Below are 18,884 nucleotides of genomic sequence, written 5' to 3'. Positions count from 1 at the left end.
GCCAACACTCTGCCATAATTTTACATTAGAAAGTTCATGAAGTGTGAAATTCCAAAAGAAACAAATAGAGTAAAGGGTTGTTCACTGCCTAAACAAAGACTTTCTTTTTTTTTGTCCGAGTCACAAGGTGTTAGGTTTTGAAGACAAATCACATAAATGCATGGTGACACTCTACATGCCTGTGTCATTGACATCTGGAGGTTCAACCATTATAGGAATCTTGCTCTGGAAGCAATCTCTCTCACCAATAATAAGAACCGTTACGTGCCTGGGATACCTGCAGATGCCCTTTATAGCTATCTTTGCCATTGAGACCTATCTGATGTTAATCTATGGTCCTTTTTAGTCACTTCAGACTCACATTTATACAGGTGCATGATCAAAATTTTAAAAACCCACTGCAACAAACAACCAGTTTGAAGTTAAAACAACAAACATTCATCTGCCTCCCCAAGAATAATATAGCAATTGATGGATGAGATGCAGAGTATATGCAGCTGGTCTATGTAATCTAGACAGTACATGTACCTTAGGTCACTTTCCCAAAACACGCGGCAAACAAGCTTTCACTGGGTCTTAGTGTAGTTATATTCACTATGGTGAGTGCACTGACCCTCATGACTAATTGAGTCTTTTGACAACACTGAGCAGGTTGGAATATACAGTTGCAAATACAGTATTTTTTCACCATCATCTTTCAGGCATTTGTTGGAATGTTTAACCCTTTGAGCGCCAAAGTCAATTTTTGTCACCTATAAAAAATATACCCTAGTCAATTTTTTTCAGAATTTTGCCAAAATTTTGATAAAAGACTGTAGCCAATGAAATGTGGTGTCCATTTGGTCCAAAATAATCAAAAAAATTACAGAAAAATTCATAAAAATTGGTAAAATACTGCACTAAAATTTTGGTGGGAAAAATTCCAGCACTCAAAGGGTTAACCCTTTAAGCGCCAAAGTCCATTTTTGTTGCCTTTGTAAAAGATACCCCAGTCAAATTTTTTCAGATTTTTACCAAAATTTTGATAAAAAACTAGCTCATGAAATGCAATGCCCACTTGGTCCAAAATTATCAGAAAAATACAGAAACATTAATAAAAATTGGTAAAATGTTGTACTGAAATTTTGATGGGACTGGAAAAGTGGCAAATGGTTAAAAGGAACAGACCACATTACAAAATTTATACGCAAATTTAAAAGTCGAACACTCGGAGAATAACTGAAGCCTCTAATTCATGTTTTTGCAATTACATTGCGCTTAATCATATATACTCTTTTGTTACCCCAAACTTGGCTTTACTTTCCTGATTGTCCATTGCATTTGCTTTTTGTTTTGCTTTCAGTCAGTGTCTTTGTGTTTGTTGGTTTTTATTGTACTTAGAGAGAAAAGCTCTACACGTAGAGAAGGTTTGACTGTGAATATGTTTGTTAAAATGTTTTGTTTAGAGTGAAAGTGATACAAAGGGGAGAAATACTTCCAACCCTTAAATCCTGGCCATATGCCGTTGATAGAAGAATTGAAATGATACCACTCTTCCTTGGCAACGGACGGTGTGTGAGCAACAGATCTAGACTATGGTACTTGTCTGGTACCCCCACCCCCGCCCGAAAAGATCTCTTGTTGTACTAGGGCACCTTTAACAAGATGCCCTGAAGAGGGTTTCATCACTACGGCGCCAAAGGGAGAAAAGCCGCCAAGTGTATTGATGTTGTTCCATTTCAATCACTGCATTGTTTCAGCCAGGGAATCATCATAGCAAAATGTAGGTTTTTTTTAAGTCTTCGCAACATTCACGGCATTCTGGTGGCCACATCGCTCACAGCAAGAAAGATAAGGAATAGTGTTTGGGTGGTAATGGTCATCCCTAGAGGTAGAATTGCGCCTCGAGGACCGATATTCGGATTCTCAAATTTTTTACACCACTTTGCCGGTCGCGCGGTCTTCTCGTGTGATCCCCGTTTGAAAGTCTGTGAACTAAATAGTTTTCACCATGTTTTTGAGAAAATCGAAAATTTATTTTTTCACTGCATAGGGATAGCAGCCGTTTGAATATAAATTCCGGTAGATTTTTAGAAGGCAATTTGTTTCTCGAGTGCCAAAATTCGCAAAGTTGAGGTGATTTTATTCTTAGTTATGAAATAGAATGGTTCAAAGTTTCATTGGGGAAAGTTTGAGCAAGAGCAAAACGTTGATATTTTCAGTTTCGTAAAGCGCACTACCTCACAGCATGCTCCTACTACCTCCATGCTCACAGGTATTAAAAGTGTCAGATTATTAAAAGGAGGCGAGGCATGTTGGAACCACAGCTCGCGACGAGATCATATCCTTTTGATCTGTCTCGAGGGCAAGGTTTTTCACGATGAAATATGATGAAATACGTACGCAGTAAAACACGAGCTATGCGGTCGGTAAACATCGTACAGTGGTTGCCTCGTAACTGTGCACCGCTACCGAGAAGAGGGTTATCCGCACAATGTAACTCTGCGTGGTGGGGCTGTGTGTAGTCGGTAACAAACGATCTTGCCAGGCAGAGCTATCGCACAGGTTAATTTTAACCGGTGACAGCTTTATAATGCAAGCAAGGTGTTGCCTTCGCGCGCTTTTTTTTTGCAGGGTGAAATGTAGTCCACCTGACTTTTCGAGTGAAGGTGCACTCGCATTGAGACCCTACACTTAATGCCAGTTATTTGCATGAAAATTGCTAATTTGATTGTCGGGCAATAAAGGGATACGCGGACGACGTATATAGTGTGGGAAAAGTCCACTGTGTATGGCTTGAAAGGCCACTCCGCCAATTCAGACACCCTCTTCTTTGAAAGAAAAGGTCTCACGATACAGCCCTGAAAACAATTTGACATTTAAGTTATTTTTTCTTCTCTTGTCCTGCTTTCCTGTGCGAGTTAAACGAAGCAGAACGTTGTAATCCGTGGTAGCAAGCGCAGACGTGGCATCTCCCGCTTACAAAACCACGGTCCCTCTGATAAAACTTTGCGTTTTCGTAGCCATCCCATACTGTAAATCCAAGTGTTTAACTTCTAAACACATAAATAAACACTTATCTGTTACACTTAGTAAACACGTTAAGGTGTTTAAGATATAGTAAACACTTGAAATGTTTAATTAATAAACACACATATTTAGGATTTAAACACTGGTGTTTTTATTAATAAACGTGTCAATGCGTTTAACAACTAAACAGACTTATATGTTTATTGGGTTGTTACACTTTTTAAACACATATAAGTGTTTATGACCTAAACATGTTTATTCAAAAAACATATAAACATGTCTATCAAAAGTGTTTATCACACTAACAATTACCTTCAAAATTATGTCATAGGACATAGTTTCAAAAAAAAAGACTGGATACAGTGTGCTAAATGGAATACACAGGAAACTTGTATAGAAGCAAACATAATCAAAGGTCCCATTGTTCATAAACCTGGCACTGTGAACTGCCATATTCAACACTCTCACATTAACAGTCAATAACCTTACTGTCAGCCTTTACAAAATGCGTTTGAGTTTCATATCTTCAAGAAAGACGACAAGATTCGGCGATTCAAGTTCCCTGCTCTTGAAATAAACTTCATTGTCAGCATCTGGAACCTCCTATTGGAAATAGAGAATGTGTAATGCATTGATTAATATACTTGTGATTAGAAGTATGACTAAAGCAAGCTATTGTTACATGCTACATTATTCTTGCACAGATTAATGATCAATAGTACCACTATGCAATATTACATCCAATAATGTACAGGAAAAATAGTAGACAAAAAGATGTAAGAAATCAGATGAACTCTATGAAACCAGATGTTGAGCCATAATTTATACATCTTGTGATATGTGTTGCATTCAGTTTATCCTGTACATTATGGGATGTAATGTTGCATAGTGGTACTATTGATCATTAATCTGTGCAAGAATAATGTAGCATGTATAGCCAACTGCCCAGACAAACATATCATTTGAATGACCAAAACCAGCAAAAATACTCAAAAATATGTGTCAAGATTTGAAATAATTTCAACAAATCTGAATCAGGTCATACCTACAAACCTGTACACAAAAGCAATCGGACAATGGGATTCTAAGAACTTAGATGATTTTTGGATTTTTTAAAACAAAAACAGCAAAAATTACTTGATAAATACAGTTTTGCAGATTTTTTCACAATTTGTACAAAACTGATATTGATCATCCACACCAACCTTCACATCAAATTTCAAAGTAGTCTGATGAGCAATTTAAGATTCCAAAACAAGAAATTTACCTTTTTAAGATAACAATTCTCTAGTACTTAATAAGCTCACACCCCCTGTAAATTATATTTTCAGAAAGCCTAGATATAGGAGAACATTTTGGTTACCATAGTTACCATTGTTTACATAACTATCACGTGAGAGGTAATTTTTATAAGCTTTCAAAAATCGGTTTCCCAGTGTTTTGTTTCAATGCTTTGGCTGAAATATGTGTAAGCTCAAGCTGTCTTAAGGATCTTCCAAAGTGTGTCTCAGAATTTTTTAAACCTCCTAAAACAATTTTTATGCCAGAAAAACTTCTAGAGTGGTGAGTTTAACCCAAGTTGATTTCTTTAAAATTGTACTCCAAAAAAACTAAGGACGATAGAAGAGCGTTGTGACAGCTTGCATTCCAGAAAGTTTGAGTCAGATATTTTGAAGTAGGCTATTGGGACAAAACATTTGGAAAACCAATTAAAGGTTATCCTAATTACCTGTCACATGAGTTATGTAACAATGGTGATACAGTGGTTACCAAAACGTAGGCTGTCAGGAAATTATAATTTATGGGGGTTCTGAGCTTATTAACCACCAGAGAATTGTTAGACTAAAAAAGTAAATTTCTTGTCTTGGAACCTTAAGATTTTTTACAGAAAAATGGAAAAAAAATGTCAAAAAATAAGAATAGGCAAATTGTAGCATGATAAGAACAAAATTTACTGAGGACAATCTAAAGAACCTTAACATTAAGTATCAAAGTTATCGAACATGTGATTTCAGAGAAGATTTTTTGACCAAAATCAGTAAAAATTGCCCAAATAATGTAAATTTTCAAATTTTACTACAATTTTGAACCAAACTGACTAAGATCACCCTGAGCAAACTGTACAAAAAATTTTGGACAAACGGTTTTAGTTATGAAATTTTGATCATAAACACAAAATATTGCCCCAGATACATATACACACATTTCTAAATCATTTGTCACTTATAGCAGAGTTAAAAAGTCAGTATCTCATAAGACTTAATTTGAAGACATGATGGGCTTTCATTCATTCCTCCGCAATGGTTGCATCAGATCACCGCAATAGATTTTACGTCTTTAAAAATAGTCTCCAAGTTCATACCTCAACACTAAAAGTGTTAGGCAGTTTGATTCATCCATTTGAATTTAGTGAAACAAGCGACCTAACGGTCGTAAGATCTCTGTTGTGTTACATAGAGAATAACTATTTGTGACACATGTGTTCATGAAGCTGGTAATGTTTGATAGCTCATTTCAGGATGGGGTGACGAAAAGTAGCAAAAATAGCTGCAAAATATGCAATGAAGATTTCATTGTAATTTCAAAATATCACATTAAGATAATCCCTATGAACCTGCATACCAAATTTGAAAGCCATCAGACAAGTACTTTTTTGACCAAAAATGGCAAAAATTGCACAAAAAACAAATTTGCAGGTTTTATCACAGTTTCGATAGATCACGTTTAGTTAATCATCAGGAACCTGTAAACCGAATATTAAACTATCACATGAGCAACCTACATCCCAATATTAAAGCAATCACACAAGTTGTTTTTGAGAAACGCTTTTAAAGAAAAATGGTAAAAATTTCCCAAAAATACAAAACTCCAGATTTCATTGTAATGTCAATATATCACATTGAAGTAATCCCTAGAGGAACCTGCATAGCAAATGTCCAAGTTATCAGATGTGCACTTTTAGAGAAAGAATTTTTTTTTACAAAAAATGGCAAAAAGCTCCCCATAATACAAAATCACAGATTTCATCGTAATTCCAATATATCAGACATAGTTTATCCCTAGAAACCTACATACCAAATATCCAAGCTGTCAGACAAGTAGTTTTTTAGAAAAAAATTTTTTGACCAAGAATGGCAAAATTTCTCCAATAAAAAGTAATTTGCAAATTTCATTACAGTATCAATACATCACATATAGTTAATCCCTTGGAATATACCAAATACCAAAGCTATCAGATGAGTAGTTTTTGAGAAAGAATTGTTTTACAAAAATCTGGCAAAAATTACTCCGAAAATACAAAATTGCAAATTTCGTCATAATTTTGATATATTACATGAATGTTAATCCCTAAGAACCTGCATACCAAATATCAAAGCTATCAGATGATTACATTTTGAGAAACAAATTTATATGACCAAAAATTGGAAAAATTGCCCCAAAATACAGAGTAGTAGATTTCATCATAATTTTAATATGTGATATTTTTATCATCACTCTGAACCTGTTAACAAAATATCAAAGCTATCAAACAAGCGGTTTTATCAAAATAAACACTGACAAAAAATAGAAAATTTGCCTTAGACATAAAAGTACAAAATTGTATATTTCTGCACAATTTGATAAATCTGAAATAGGTAAACCCAATACACCTTAATCTCAAATATCAAAGCTATCTGGCAAGTAGATTTGAAGATGATATTAAGATATTTTTAACCAAAAAACAACAAACATCACCTTAAAAATACAAATATACATATTTCATCACCATTTGAAAAAAATCTAAATGAGGTCAACCACACATTCATGAGAGTTTGCATATTATCACTTATTAGGACTGTTATTGCACAAGAAAATAAGTTGTTAAATACCATAGGTAAATTTAAAACAAACTGCAGCAAAATGTGTTTTTTAATTGGTTAAAAATAGTACCCAACTTTAGAATCGGCAAAACGTTGAAAACAGCAATCAGTTCAGTCCGAATCGTCGGAATGAAATAAATATAAACGGTCTTCAGCGTCTTATACTCGTAGAGATATTTAAAAACAGAAAGTAGTTTCCCTCAAAGACCTTGTTTATTAAATTTGCATATCGATTACCTCATTTGCATATAGACTGATAAAAATACCAGTTTGTCACACGCTGTATAAATCCAATATTATGACAGAACCCCATTGTTTTTATTGTCGGTAAGAATTACAATATAGATTTCAGTCAAGAAGATGCATCATATGTCCCAAATAATATGTCCGGAATGTACATCGTACACCTCAATGTGACGGCAATGTTATGATGTACAAAATAACATAGGATATTTGCATTGCTATCGTATTGACACTAGAACTGCGCGTGAAAATTATCAATAAAGGGACCTTCAAAAATAAACGATAATCATTCAAACGCTTTATAAGCTTGGGTGTTTACAGATAAACATTAATATAATTACCTGAATTATGCTCTTCCTGTCGAAGACGGACGTCAAAACAGCGAGTCCGAAACGCAGCAGACATCTTCGTAGGACGCGCCACTGTTTATGACTTACGCGCATGCGCTACCCCCTGCAAAGCCGCAGTGCAACATGGGAGAGTAACACATAAGGTGTTTACGGTTGTGTTTACAACAGAGGACGTATTAAACACCGGCGTTTATATTCACTAGCTGCATGTACATTACGTTTAAGAAAAATATGTTTAACATAAAAAATATAGCTCAAAAATATTATATAGACTATTTTTCCATGTGAAATAATGAATTAATGAGAATTTTATGTAACCGAATCGATATAAATAAAATTACACGAACGGCAATGATGTAATATTTTGCAAGTTAATATTTTAACATATAATTTACAATAAGTATGTTAAATGATTAAATTTTATAATACGCAAATGTTCGTCGAGTAAACTTTAAATAGGAAACATGTCAGAGTTTCCCGTGATCATGGAACTCACAGTGGGAATATGCTAATAAACACAGACATTTAGTTTCTAAACACGTCGACACTTTAATAAACACAGGTGTTTAATTTTTAAACGCTGGCGTTTAATCTCTAAACGCGTCACACGTCGTATAGATTTACAGTGCATTTTGAGTACGGTTTCCAATTTGTTGCGTTGAATGCGAAAGTGGATCAACAAAAATGCTTCGTTTTACGCAGCGAGTGTGATTGCTGTGTATTACTACACAAGGACTCTATCGTATCCGGTAAACAGCTTACACCGTGGAGCTAGAGGTATAATTACAGGATCAATGCTACCCCTCGAATGACAAAGAGCGCCAGCTACTTGCTCGTAACCAGAGTTAGCACGCCCAGAAAGAGATGAGCATCCTGAGCACTGGTCTCGGTACAACCCACGTCAACTTGTTGCAGCGGACACCAAGAACAGCCTATACTTCCAGTGAGGAAGATTGGGACACTTGCTCGGCTTTTCCACCTGCTTTCCGAATCGTAAGTTTCACAGTGGACGAGGTTAAATGCAGCACACGACGCGGTCACGATACGGCAAAGTTTGTGTCCGCATCGGTTGAACCGTGCCCTCAGATGAACTTGCCCAATCTATAAATCTCAAGTGGCGCGGATCCACTCGTGTGTGGGCATGACAAGACCAATCAATTTGGGAGGAGCCTGAAAAGTGCCGTGGAAAGCAACCCTAGCCGTAGCATTGAAGTATAGCACATTAACATCAGGGCGTCGTTATTTATTCATGAGCGACGACTTGGCGAAGTTTGCTGTTGAGCATTTTAACAAAAATCTGGTGATCGTCGGGCAACGAGGAGCGTCCACCACTCGTGTGTGTTATTTCAAGTGACTGTAGCTAACTGATACAGAAGCGCTGTGATCAGTGGCTGAGTTATTGCTTTGAGCAAATACACAGCGGTGTCAGCCGTAAAGGTATCCATCATTTTCTACACAGAAGCGCTTTCCTCCCACTCCGACGTTTGTTGCGATGGATGCGACCTGCAGTTCTTGAAATTTTGTCAACTCAGTCGCGCCATCGCCGTTTTGGTGTCGCTGGACTCGATCATTACTTTCCAAAACCTCAATCGTTTCATCAGCACCCGGTTATGTCTTGAGCAGACGTGGCGAACATGGAAAACGCATCGACTTGTGCCTTCTTAGTAACACTTTGCATCGCGTTGGTGTATGCCACCGAAAATGTTCGTCCGATGTCATCGCGCAAGGGCGCCGGAATTCAGCAGAAGTCGGTCACACAGGGAGACGGCGATTCAAGGACACCTTTTGGGGGAGGAGGATTAGCAGCTAGCCGGGGTATGGACGACGCGCAACAGAAGCTCACGTTCTCACCCGGAGAGGGTGTCCGGAAAGAGGAAAGCAGTGAGGGAGACTATTTGAAACAGGACAGGGGTAATTTTCACTTTAGCCAGGGGAATGGTCATCCTTTGCATAACTCTCCAAACTCCATTCGATCAGAAATGAATCGTCACGAAGACGGAAAACAGTTGCAGAGAAACAACGTGTTCAAGGCATCGATCGTTGCGAACGACAGAGGTATGTATAGACTCTGCATGACGCACAGTCGATCCTTTACAATGTAAAAATTCTGAGACTGTTCTTCGCAAGATTAGTAAAATCGGATACTTCCCATTATTTCGAGTTACATTCATTGACAGTGCGTCAATGTAGATTCGATCGGTTGAATGCAGTCCATTCCTTGCTGTGTACTATTTGGTTCCCCCATGTTCTGATATTGTACGTGCAGCAAGGTGCGTGGTCAGAAAAGACTGCAAAGTAGTGGTATGGTTCGTTTAAGTTATTCAGGGAACAAAGTCGAACGAAAGAATGAAACAGTCTTGGAAGAGAAGCGTTTGAGCATTTTAGTTAACATGCGCATCTGTACATATTGTGATGTTTTTCCTTGATTAACAAACTCGCTCTGTTGACAGAAGATGATGGTCGTTGCCACAGGACAAGTCCGGACTTTGTGCTCTCTGAATCAGTGCATTTCAAAATCTCAACCGCTGAAATTCGATCGAAGAACGCAGATAATCGCTGAGGTTACTCTTCAATTCAAATGATTTGTACGATATTTTCCCCCAAACAAACCGATAAGTGATTATGATTTATATGTCAATCACGCAATTGAAATGATATTCTAAATGTTATGTCAACAGATACAATGATCTCACTCAGCGTGTTTTCACGTGCGCGCTACGCCTTTCAACGTTATCAGCAGGGGTGAGCTAATGCGATAACATAGCTGAAGCGCTCGCTATTGGGTGTACCGGTAATCGTGCTCGGTGTTGGTTTTGGTAAATCGAAGAGTACATGCATTTATCACAATTTGCAAACTGAGTCAATCGACAGGTAGCTAGCAAAATACATCTGAAACGCCATGAAGCTGAGATACACGTAAACTGTTGCACAACAGACGTAAGGCCACGGATTGCTAGACTAGTAGTCAGTTTGAGGGTGGCCACATGCACTTGACAGTACAGTGGCTGGCTAGTGTATAGACTTCACACATGTGATGACATTCATCAAACAGTGATAGCTTCTATTATGCAGTGTATTTACACTGCAGTGCCAACTTGTGTTTACTTTTTCTGGAATGATACCATCCACAAAAGCCAGCATAAATTTCTGCTCTACTAGATTCCGGTATACGGTGTATATAGTTGCTGCCTCTCAATTTCCATCGAAAAACACAATGCAAATTCCACACTTTCATTCCTCTTCAGTTTAGGATTTCATCACTTCTGCAGATTAGTGATTACTTCCGTCAAGTTATTAGATAGCTCCCAATGATCCTTTCAATAGATAATCTTGATATCACTTTTCTAGAGTGGTGCATATCCTTTTATGACGATGTTTCAGAGCTTATTTGTTCAAATAGTCTCAGCATTTCTTAATCATCTTCCTTGAGCATGGTAATATACCATTCACTATTTGGTTTGTCTATACAGACTTTGAGTGCTCAGTCAATTCTTTAATCATTGAAGATTGAATTTATCTTCCCAGACATGAATAGGGTTGTAAACAATGCATGGTGAATGTACACTAAGATACAGGCGATCCATTAACGTCATTACCAAAACAACATTCATGAGTCAAGGCTTAGTCTTAGTGAACTGATTTTATAACCAAGATTTGCCTACAGATTGATTGCATCAGTGAACTCACAAAACAGCGTGGGGGGAAAAACGCTGACTCAGCAGTTATTCACGCACACTTTCCCCTGTGAGTGGTCACAGGGGAAAGCTCACCAGCTCACCTGACAGAGTCTGGTACACTGTATTATTACATGTGTGTTACAAAAATATGGCTTTTCATACATTCTGGGGAAAAAAATTCTTGAAAATAAAGCGTAGTACTTCCTATGAACAGTCAGGCAGTTATCAGCTGAGCCCAGTGTACGGAAAGGAAAAGTTGCCACACCCCTGGATGATTTTAATAATCCTGGTTAAAGCTCTGCGAAGTTTTGAGACAGTAGAATTATTCAAATATTGTTGATATCTCGCCTTCCCCTCTTAGTTTCAACTGATACCTATCCTAAATGTTTTGAAAAAATGATATTTTTTTTGGTTTGTAATGTTTTGATTTATTGTATTCTTTGCTATGGCCTATTGTGTATGTCTAAAGTCTGCCATCCAGGGCAGCTCATCCCATAAAAAGCCTTGCCTGAATAGCTGTGTTTGCATTGATTCTCAAAGGCAAAGGCATGCATGTGCAAGGCATCGCCATTGTGGAGTATACAGTGAGCTGAAAAGTGGAAACTGTACTCTGAGTGCAGTAAAACATTACTATTGTTGACCATTTGCACGATAAGAAAACACCTTGCTCTGTTTAGTCTACCCATGCCATCCATTCCAATTTTCCCAGTCTTCCTGTATTATTTTTGGGCCAGCAAAGCTATAAGACGATATGACTTTCATATCTTTATGTTGCAGTGTTTCTCAATATTATGCCAACTGTGAGAAATACAAATATTCTGTATTGAATTATGTTCTAAGTCAACAATGAAACTGTTTGTGCTAGCAAACCAACTTTTGCAGTACGAGCTGATCACAGTATTAAAGTCTTTGCAAGAAGTGTATACATAGCCATACACCATAATGACCAGCTGAACAGTCACTGAGCATATTTAAAAGTACTTTAGCAGTTTAGTCGGTTGATGCACTGAAGTGTGCAGTTCTCAAACATGAAACATCGGATGGTGTTTCACTTTAAAATCTGTATAGGTTCAAAGCTCTTTTGCAGTTATAAGACGTAGTAGTACTGAAATCAGCAGAAAAAATTTCTACATATTCAATGCAGTACTATGGTTTGAACTCAACTCTGGAACCGGCCAAATAAATGACGACAGTTTTGGAAGATATACAGTGTATGTTGCTGCACCTTAATAAACTTTAAGCCTGCGGTTGTAAAGTTTAATTAAGCTTGTAATTTTCAGTGCATCTGGTGGACACTCCAAATGCTTTAAAGAGAACCTGCTGAGCTTAAAGGAAACTGCTATATTATACAACAGTTGCTACGGTAATTGTATAACCTTGTGAAAAAAAAACTGAGTGTCCCAATATCAGTATGAGTTCCGCTGATTGTATCCACAAAACACACATCGCTATCAATCCATCACTATTTTAAGTACTGTTGAGTAAATTTCTCTTGTGTATATTGATAGAACATGCATTCTTTACTATCAACCACACATGGTAAATTACTTGAAACATACAGGGAGTAATTGGTGTAGAGATAAGCCACAGATACACACAGATAAGCCTGTCATCTCATTATGGCATTGGTTACAACCAGCAGAGAGGTTGCTACACTGAGTGTCAGTTGGGACTGGCGCATACAGCACATGCCAACACCAGTTGTTAGCAAGGAACAGGAATGCAGAGATATTTAATTTATAGCCAAGTGTACATACAGGAGACATCCTGGAAGCAGCAGGTCAATTCTTCTCCCTTGACTGTATTCCAGTTGTTCGCTTGGATTTGGTGAGAGAGGAGAGTGAACAATTGGCTTGTTTAAAAAATTTTTGTGGTTTAAGATCATTTTGAAGTATGCTGACAGTGTGAAGGTAAACTTTTAATATAACTGCTGTGCCCTAACTGAGCTGAGCTGTGTTATATACGGTCACTGAATTTACTAAGCTTCACTGTGAAGTGTTTAGTGAGTAACAAAGTAAGCCTGTTTATTGAAATCAGATCATCCCCACTGGGGTCTGCGTTAATTGACTCCATTATCTCAGAATTCTTGTCAGCTTGTAGGTTCATGATGTTTCAGTGTGAATTTGATGAACAAGTAGGTGTGAGTAATTCAAAGTTTTGTTAGTATACTAGGCATTGGGTATGCCAGCTGTATGAGCATATGAAGCCATGCAGTTGTATGAGCATTTGAAGCCATGTAGTTGTATGAGCATGTGATATCATGTCAAGGTTGCATGCACTTAAGGTAGAACGTGCCTCGGGGACTGATATTCAGACTCTCAATTTCTACAATTCATTTGTTATCTACCACTTGTGGGGCTCATTTTAAAGCTCTTGGAGAAAGAAAAACTTTCATCATCATAGTTTTTTCGAAAATCCAAAATTTAATTTTCCTCCATAGAGTTAACACAGGAATGGCGGCCATTTTGAATTTCATATATCGCAAAATGTTGAGCAATTTGTTTTGCTAGTTCCAAACTTTGCACGGTGACCCCAAATTTCTATTGTTGATGCGAACGGTTGAAAGTTTCATTTAGAAAAGTTTGAGCAAATGTTTAAGTCTTTCACTTTCGAGGCGCATACTACCTTAAATATCTGCAGCCTTCCGTGCAGTTGACTTGCATCCAAATACTTTTACTGACATATCCAATACCAAAATAAATGAATTTTTGTCATTGAAATGCCCATGTTTTCCCTTTAATTGTATCCCAGGGAAACAAACACTGGTAAAGGGAAAAGGTGTTGGCCGCAATTCATGATGGTGTATTTTGAGTATCGATATACTTTTGCCATTGCAGTGATAAGATCTGTCCTTAAATTATTATTTCCACTCTGGGTTTGAAAGTTGCTAATTTTAGCCACTTTGTACAATGAGTATATTTCGTAAACATTCCTGTACTGGGCGTATTCACATATATAGGTTTGTCATGTACTTCCTGATCTGGTACAGGCTACCCTGCCAGCAAATGATGAAATGGATTATTCTACAATCATTTTGGAGCTGAAATTGTCAAATTATATGAAATGTATTCTCTTACAGTGTCCATCTTTCCTAACATATTTCAAATCCTCATATCATATTGAGTAATCAACGTTGGTATTTGACGGAATAGAACACCACAGAGCAAATTTGATGCATTCAGTCTCACTTCTCAAAGAGAGAATAATACCGTAACTTTTTGATAATATTTTCATTATTTTTTTTTCTGCAAACCAAATGCATTTTCTTGTTCTTCTCCACAAAGTGTGTTTAAGTACAGGATATCACGCTCACTGACATATTACATTTTGCACAATGTGAATTTTATCGTTGACAAATGAATTCTAGTCTGGAATAGAGCTCAGTTATCAACAATAACACCACACACACCATACTGGTTAGTTGAATATTAGTAATATCTTGATGTGAGTTTGGGTCTACGGACAAGAATTTGTCACTTACTGACAAAACAAAAATTCTGAAAAATACATCAATAATTACAGCTAATGGAGTTCTGAGTTGATGCAAATGACACCAAAATATTTTGTTCATATCTTTTATCAAAAATGAAAATAGGAGCAATGGAAAAATACAACTATGAGCTCACTCAGTATCCCCTAATATTGTATTTGAAGGGTATCGGAAGAATGGTTTCTAATTTCTAATGAAAGAATACATTGTATTTTATTTTTAACTTCATTTCCTGTAATACTTTTGCAGTTGCCTGTACCGGTCGTGCAGCACTCAGCTGGAAAAGATATACGGGGGATATCCATACTGTATACATTGAAGTCAGCTTGTCAGTGGCGTATAGCTCTGCTGTTACGCATGCGGACAGAGATATTGCAATAGATGTGCCGGTTATTCTGAACTTCGGTGATGGTTCGGAACTTCTCAGATCAATACCGATGCAGGTAGGGAAACTTTTGTCAAAGCACACAAAGCCACTACAGGATCTATGGTCAAAGATACTTTATAGATTAGTGAACTTAAACAATTGGGTGATGGCATTTTTCTCATAACTGTTCAAAAATCTAGCCGGTTATCTGCTGGCTCTGGCATTCCCAAAGCTGGAAAGTGGATCCAAGAATATTTTTTAACTACCTATATTAAACTTTTTTCCCCCATCATCTACTGTAATCTGCTCACAGACTTGTTACAATTTAGCCTTTATGAACTTTTAATGAGCCAACCAGTATTAATCAGTAACTGTAGCGTCTATCACAGCGGGTAACCGATTATGAGCTTTTAGCATTGTCACCATGCACTACTTAATGTTGGCTTATATTGACCAGCAAAATGCAGTGTTTTAGACTATTGAAATCCTTTATGCTTTTCAAGTGTAAATTTCTGTTTCACTCTCAACTAGATCTGCTGGTACAGGGATGTACATGTATCTGCAGGAGCTTATTTATTTATTTATTTATTTTTTTTTGGGGGGGGGGCATCAAATGGATAATTGCAAGCACAATACAGATTCATAGAAGAGTCTTTTATTATAACAATGTGAATTGCAAAATACAGATTTTGTAAAAAAATGAAGTAGCCAGGTATATTTGCCATGTGGTAAGCATAAATGACTGCCAAAAGGCTAAATAGTCTGTATTTATGACTGAAAAGTTGCAACAAGGAAGGCAAACAAAATGATAACCGTGCTCTGCTTTGTTCCACATACTATTGCAATCTACACACTGGAGAAGTATGAAGTTAAACTGGAAAGTATAATAATGTGAAATAGACATTGAATGGAAGACACCTAATAAATGCCTACAGTTGGTGATTCAACCATGACATATCTGAACTTTTTTATTCATACATTTTTGTGTATACCTTATATATAAAAACTGATGTAGATTTTCACTTTACAACAAATACATTGTAACACTGCACCTGTTTGAGCATAAATTTTGAAAAACATTGCTATGTAAATTATGATTTTTTTGTATGCACATCGTTCTATGAGATGTAGAGTGCTGAAGAAATGTATGATTACGCTAATTGGTGTTTATCTCCCTCTGCCTAAAAGTGCTGGTACCGGTGAGTGTATTGCATACTACCAGTGCCTTTAAAGAAAACATCACACTGTGTACATAATATTCTTCATATCTTCCTTGTGATGATGTCCATGATGTCTGTTTGATATCATCTTTCATGAAATTGAATCTCTTGATGAATTATTAATGTTTTCAGGTAGCATGTGCCTTGAAAGTGAAAGACTTAAACTTTTGCTCAAACTTTCTTCAATGAAACTGCAGTCATACTCTTACCAAATGTAGAATAAAAATCTGGGTTTACTTTGCAAAATTTGTTACTTGCGAGTAACCTATCATTTACTGATATTTGAAATTCAAAATGGCCGCCATAACTGTGTTAACTCTATGGGGAAGAATATGATTTTCGTTTTCGAAAATCTGAGATGATAAAGTGTTTCTTACTCCAAGAGCTTTAAAATGAACCCCCACAAGTGGTAGATCAGAAAAAGAATTGTAAAAGTTTGAGAGTCCAAATATCTGTCCCTGAGGCACATTCTACCTTAAAGGAACAGATGAATGATTGTATGTTGATGTTTCCATGCATATCCCATACCATCGTGATCATACTTTTGTTGGTAGGAGTATAACTTTCCAGAGTTTTGGGTGTCAATGCATTTCAACCAAAATAAAGTAAACATTACATTCTGTCTAATGTTTCATTTCTGGTGAACTCTCGGAAGGTTGAATTCGCGGGTACATTTGTCAGGATTTGTTTACACTGTTCTAAAAATCTGTAATTCATTCATATTGTATCTTGTTTCTAAAAAAACCACAGTAGTTGCAGCTTTTTACTTTTTTCAGAGTTTTAATATCAAGAAACAGTGCTTTGATTTTTCATCAGCTCCTCTGGTTTATTTAACATTGTTCACTATAATGATCATTAGTACTAGACAAAGAACTATAATATTTAACAAAGTGATGTGTCAGTGTTCATTTATGGCAACAATATATTTCGTAATATCTATTCATAATATAATATAATATAATATATTTCATAATTTTATCTATGGTGATTTAGTGATAGATGTCGCGGTGCACACTTTATTTATTAAAGCCATAGGCTAATTGCATACGGTCTACAAATAGTAAAAAACAATGATTATGTGAACATTAATTGTTATGAAATATGAATATTATACTTTTGAAAACATAACAGTATGCCATGAGGATTTACTGTGGTTTCTTTTCACCATGGCAATAATTACAAAATCTCAGAACTTTACCTGGCTGTCTGTGGCGTACTTTAATATTGTACTGGTCATTTATGACTCTGCTTGATAATTTTAAAATCATCGCAATGCAGACAGAGATATGATTTCATTAATAATATTCATGTTGCACAATTATCGTTTTTCATGCACAATTTTACTCATTCAGTTACTGTTTTCAGGCCAAATATGCCTAATTAGCCAATAGTAATGACAAGACGGCCATTTTGAAAGATTTTGATGAAATAGCTGCCCTGTGCAAGACCATGCTGACAATTACTTTACTGGAAAAATATAAAGCCAAAAAGATTTGCACTTATCACAATGTAATGTATGTTAAATTGCTTCAGAAAAATAATTTTATATTTGATGATGTCAGTGAGAAATCATACATCCAAAAGAAGGAAAACACACTCTGTGGTTTTATCAAGCATTTTGGTTGTTGATCATTGCTTATAGCATCTTGGTGCAAATGTTATCCTAAGTTGGTGAAGACTGTGATGCCATCACGCAGAGAGTGATAATTTATAGGGCAAATAGCTTCCATATTGCGTTTCAGAATACATGCTGTCAGAGATTAGCAAAGACTATAATATAAGAGTTAATAGAGTTAAAAGTAACATCTGATTTGGACACTTTCAAATACCAACACTGACATTCTGATTGTAGAGGGCCATCAGGAGCTTAACCTTTCCGGCATCCTGACATTGGTTAACCCTATTGTTTTTGCATGTCAGGTTGAATCCATATTCAGAGAACGAGGGAATGGCTGTGCAGGGGCAGGCAAATAGTCTGATTCATTTACAATGATTTTCATACTCACATGTAGAGGGATGTGGCAATTTCTAGTCCACTGGTAAAATTTCTGTTGTTGAAAATTGTGTGTCCTTTCACATCCAGTGCTGTAGAGTGCTTGGTAATTGACAGATCAGCCACTCATGACAAAGACAGTGTTTTGTGACTCAACAAACTTTATAATTTTCATGTTGCATTCACTAGTATAAGGCTGATCTAAATTATGAGAAATTCGTAATTCAAAAAAGTTCAGCAGTATGTCATAATTAAGTATCTTGGCACAGTATTGCCCATGTGACTGTATACGGACCATTTGGTACATGCACCCCTACCAATTGTGGTTGTTTAACCTGTTTGTCAACTAGCTATTGAAAGTAAAATATGGCAGTATTTAGGTACTTTCAGGGGTACTTTATGCATTCTTGGATTCACAATAGAACAAGAAAATTAAGGTCTATTCGATGATTTACTTATTACCTTTCTTACAGATTGCAGGGACATCTGCCGAAAACAATGGTGTTTATCTTCGTGGAGATGTCTTTCATCGATACAAATTTCTGAGTTCCAAGGATTCCTTTGTGGCTTCTATGCAAGTGAGTTGTCAAAACTCACTACAGAGTAGCTCTGCCACAAAAACAAGGTAAGGTACAACATGTATAGATTGACCCTCTATCTCTTGTAGCTGTCTGT

At 36.6% G+C, this 18,884-nt stretch overlaps 1 protein-coding gene across 1 annotated transcript in view; it reads left to right on the top strand.

Annotated features, from left to right (window-relative positions):
• The first annotated feature begins 8,303 nt into the window (after positions 1 to 8,303).
• LOC139140910 (uncharacterized) overlaps positions 8,304 to 18,884 on the top strand; it is a 44,415-nt gene continuing 33,834 nt past the window's right edge. The window contains exons 1-3 of the mRNA XM_070710388.1: positions 8,304 to 9,517; positions 14,879 to 15,072; positions 18,683 to 18,834. Coding sequence (XP_070566489.1) covers positions 9,097 to 9,517; positions 14,879 to 15,072; positions 18,683 to 18,834 — 767 coding nt within the window. The 5' untranslated portion in view covers positions 8,304 to 9,096. The remainder of the gene's footprint in view (positions 9,518 to 14,878; positions 15,073 to 18,682; positions 18,835 to 18,884) is intronic.

The sequence above is a fragment of the Ptychodera flava genome, chromosome 9, assembly GCF_041260155.1.
Source record: "Ptychodera flava strain L36383 chromosome 9, AS_Pfla_20210202, whole genome shotgun sequence".
NCBI classification, from domain to species: Eukaryota; Metazoa; Hemichordata; class Enteropneusta; family Ptychoderidae; genus Ptychodera; species Ptychodera flava.
The sequence above is the reverse complement of the archived record's forward strand: the minus strand, read 5'-3'. Positions and strand labels throughout refer to the sequence as shown.